At 40.5% G+C, this 2741-nt stretch overlaps 1 protein-coding gene across 1 annotated transcript; it reads right to left on the reverse strand.

Moving 5' to 3' along the window:
• Positions 1-319: 319 nt before the first annotated feature.
• LOC123865155 lies at positions 320-1516 on the reverse strand. The gene is made up of 2 exons (XM_045906025.1): positions 1141-1516; positions 320-591 (listed from the first exon to the last, which is right to left on the reverse strand). Exons 1-2 carry the CDS (start codon positions 1374-1376, stop codon positions 363-365), a joined length of 465 nt encoding a protein of 154 aa, XP_045761981.1. The 5' UTR covers positions 1377-1516; the 3' UTR covers positions 320-362.
• Between the last annotated feature and the right edge of the window lie 1225 nt (positions 1517-2741).

Consider the following 2741-nt stretch of genomic DNA (forward strand, 5'->3'; position numbering starts at 1 on the left):
TCCAGATTGGTTTTTTCGCGTCAACAACGTCCCACGAGACGGCTCGGTTCCTCTAATGAACATGTCTGGCGCTAAGAAAAATAAAATGCTGTGTACACAGTGCACTCTCCTTAATTATTCCTTCTGAATGTTCCTACGTATAAAATAAATTCTTCTAAACGACTTTAATTATGTGTAGATCAATAGGTAGGTAAGTATACCTACGATATTCAGAACTCAGAAGAACTGAGTTCCAGCGGGTGATGGATGTTGGAATTCCAACTATTAAGCCAAGCTTTCGATTTTTTATCAGTATCTGTACTAAGCAAAAATTCTCAGAGATGGAGAACAATAATTTAATGCACCATAACTACATCAAAAATTCAGAACTCGAAAGAGCTGGGTTCTATGACCGGCGGGTGCTGGATGCTGGACTTGTCCCACTGCTTCAGGTCGTCCTTCAGCAGGATGAGCGTCTCATAATGGTCAGCAGAGGCGTCGAGCAACTGGATGCAGGCGCGCACCTCTGCACCCTGCCTCTCGTGCTCCACGTCCATCGCTGCGTCGGTCGCTTTGCTCACTGTCAGCACGTTCTCTACCATCTCGTCTAGCCTGAAGTGTAGATAGAGCTCTTAATGAAATCTGACTCAAACGACATGGTAGCTACTAGCTAGAAGGTAAGTAGGTACCTATAGCTTGGATTTCATAATGTAGGTACGTTTGACTACTCTGACTCAGTGCACGGTTTGCGCCAAGTTTGATTCCCAGCCAGATTTATTTTAGTTTACATTATCTTAATTGAGTGATGTTTGGTGAGAGATTTTGGCTACGGCTAGCTGTTATCATGCTACCTAAATAGCAAGGAACTTCTCGTCATAGGCGTGCAGCATACCGTTATTATCCTACGTCGGAATTGATTATTATGTTTGTTGATAAGAACTACTACCTAGTATCTACTACCTATTTGATAATCGGACATCGACTCGGAGATACCTACTTCTGCTAGAAATGAAACTTTAATCAGTGAACTTGAATGAAATCTGTTTAGCATTTTTAAGAAATAGTGCTGTCAGGCAGTCGAATACATACTTTAAAATAATTTGGTACGGTTTATTTAAGAAACCGTCGTAATTTCACACTCAATATGATTCTAGAACTTACTTGCGTTTACGCAATTCCAGATAAAGACAGAAGAACAACACCAGCAGCGTTACCAAAGAGGCATTGAGCTGCGTCCACGTAAGGCTCTGATCGGCTGCGTGGAGCCGCGAGATGCGCACCTTGGGAACCATGTTCAATACTGAAAACCCTGGCACCAGCAGTGTGAGGGGCAGCCCAAACACTACCAACCCCATGACCAGCGACACCGCATCGCATTGGATTTGATTGGCTGGCATCCCCTACTATTTATATCGAAACATTTGGATGTTATGAGGTTCTTTGCATCTCCCTTTTTAATTTAAAACTCTGTAAAACACAAACTAATAAATTGTTATAGAACAATAAAGAATGACATATTTTGTGACATTAATTTATTTACAAAGAGTATGTTATCGTTATCACTACGTTCTACTTAAAATTTTGATGAAAAAAAAGGTTTGTTTTTAACATAAGTAGGTACCTAATTATGTAGTTCACTCATCTGTGGTTTTGAAGAAAAAAGAACATCTAAGGTATACCATGGGTAAAGGGTATACCCAAAGAAATTTTAAGTATTGGTACCTTACGAAATTTAAGTCATACTTAGATAGGTACCTTCCTAACCCCATCGGGTACACCCAGTTCTCAATCTAAGAGTTTACGACCTATCTAATTTTTTTTACAGAAATAAATTTAAACGCTTTCGCTGACGTTTCTTCGTCTAAGAGAGTCGGTAGATGGTATTCTACCTAACGCTTTACTCCATTGGGCGAAGCTGAGAGATAGCAAATGAGCGCAGGGCCGTTGTCCGCAACATGTGACGCGGGCCGACACTCGCAGAGCATATCAATTTCGACTAGGTACACACAATAAAATTGGACGGTCTCCGGAGAGGGCTTAAACGATTCGCCGTTTTGTCTCGGGCCCAGCTGCGTAATGACCGGAGCAGGAAAAAATTGTCAGCAAGAAAACGAGAGGGTAGTCGGGGTTTTATGTGTGCGCGCCAGCTGGCGGCACCGGCGCTCCTAACGGCCTCTGCTTACCTCGCAAAACCCGCGCCAATTTTATTTATCGAAAATATAAACCGATTTGCAGAGCGTCGTAAATCCGCATGGCCGATTTATGGCTGTTACCGGCCGCGCTTGAGACTAACTTGATTCTTAAAAACTTTCCTTGGCTTAGATATCGACTTAGCCCTGCTAAGATATCTCAGATTGAATCTTATGCAGTTTTTAAGTATTAATTTTTCTATAGTAAATGAAACCTTTGAAAAGAGCAACCGCCAAGTTTCTTGCTGGTTCTTCTCGGTAGGAAAAGCATTTCGAAACCAGTGGTAGATACATTTGAAGATTCAAAAGTAGGCTTGTAAAAGTTTTATAGAATAAAAAATATTTTTATTTAAGTATTTATTAATTTTACTCCAAAGCCTGACTTCAAATTAAAGTGCGAATACACGTAGGACGCGCATATCACCAATATTAAAATGCCTTTAACAGCATAAACAGCTTGATATTTGCCTAATTATGTACCTACAGACAGACCGAGCACTTTAAAGGCAAGATAATTAAAAAAATTCTAAATAGGTAACCGAAATGTTTTATTTGTGTTATAGGTAATTGCAA

Source organism: Maniola jurtina, chromosome 1 (assembly GCF_905333055.1).
Source record: "Maniola jurtina chromosome 1, ilManJurt1.1, whole genome shotgun sequence".
Classification (NCBI taxonomy): domain Eukaryota; kingdom Metazoa; phylum Arthropoda; class Insecta; order Lepidoptera; family Nymphalidae; genus Maniola; species Maniola jurtina.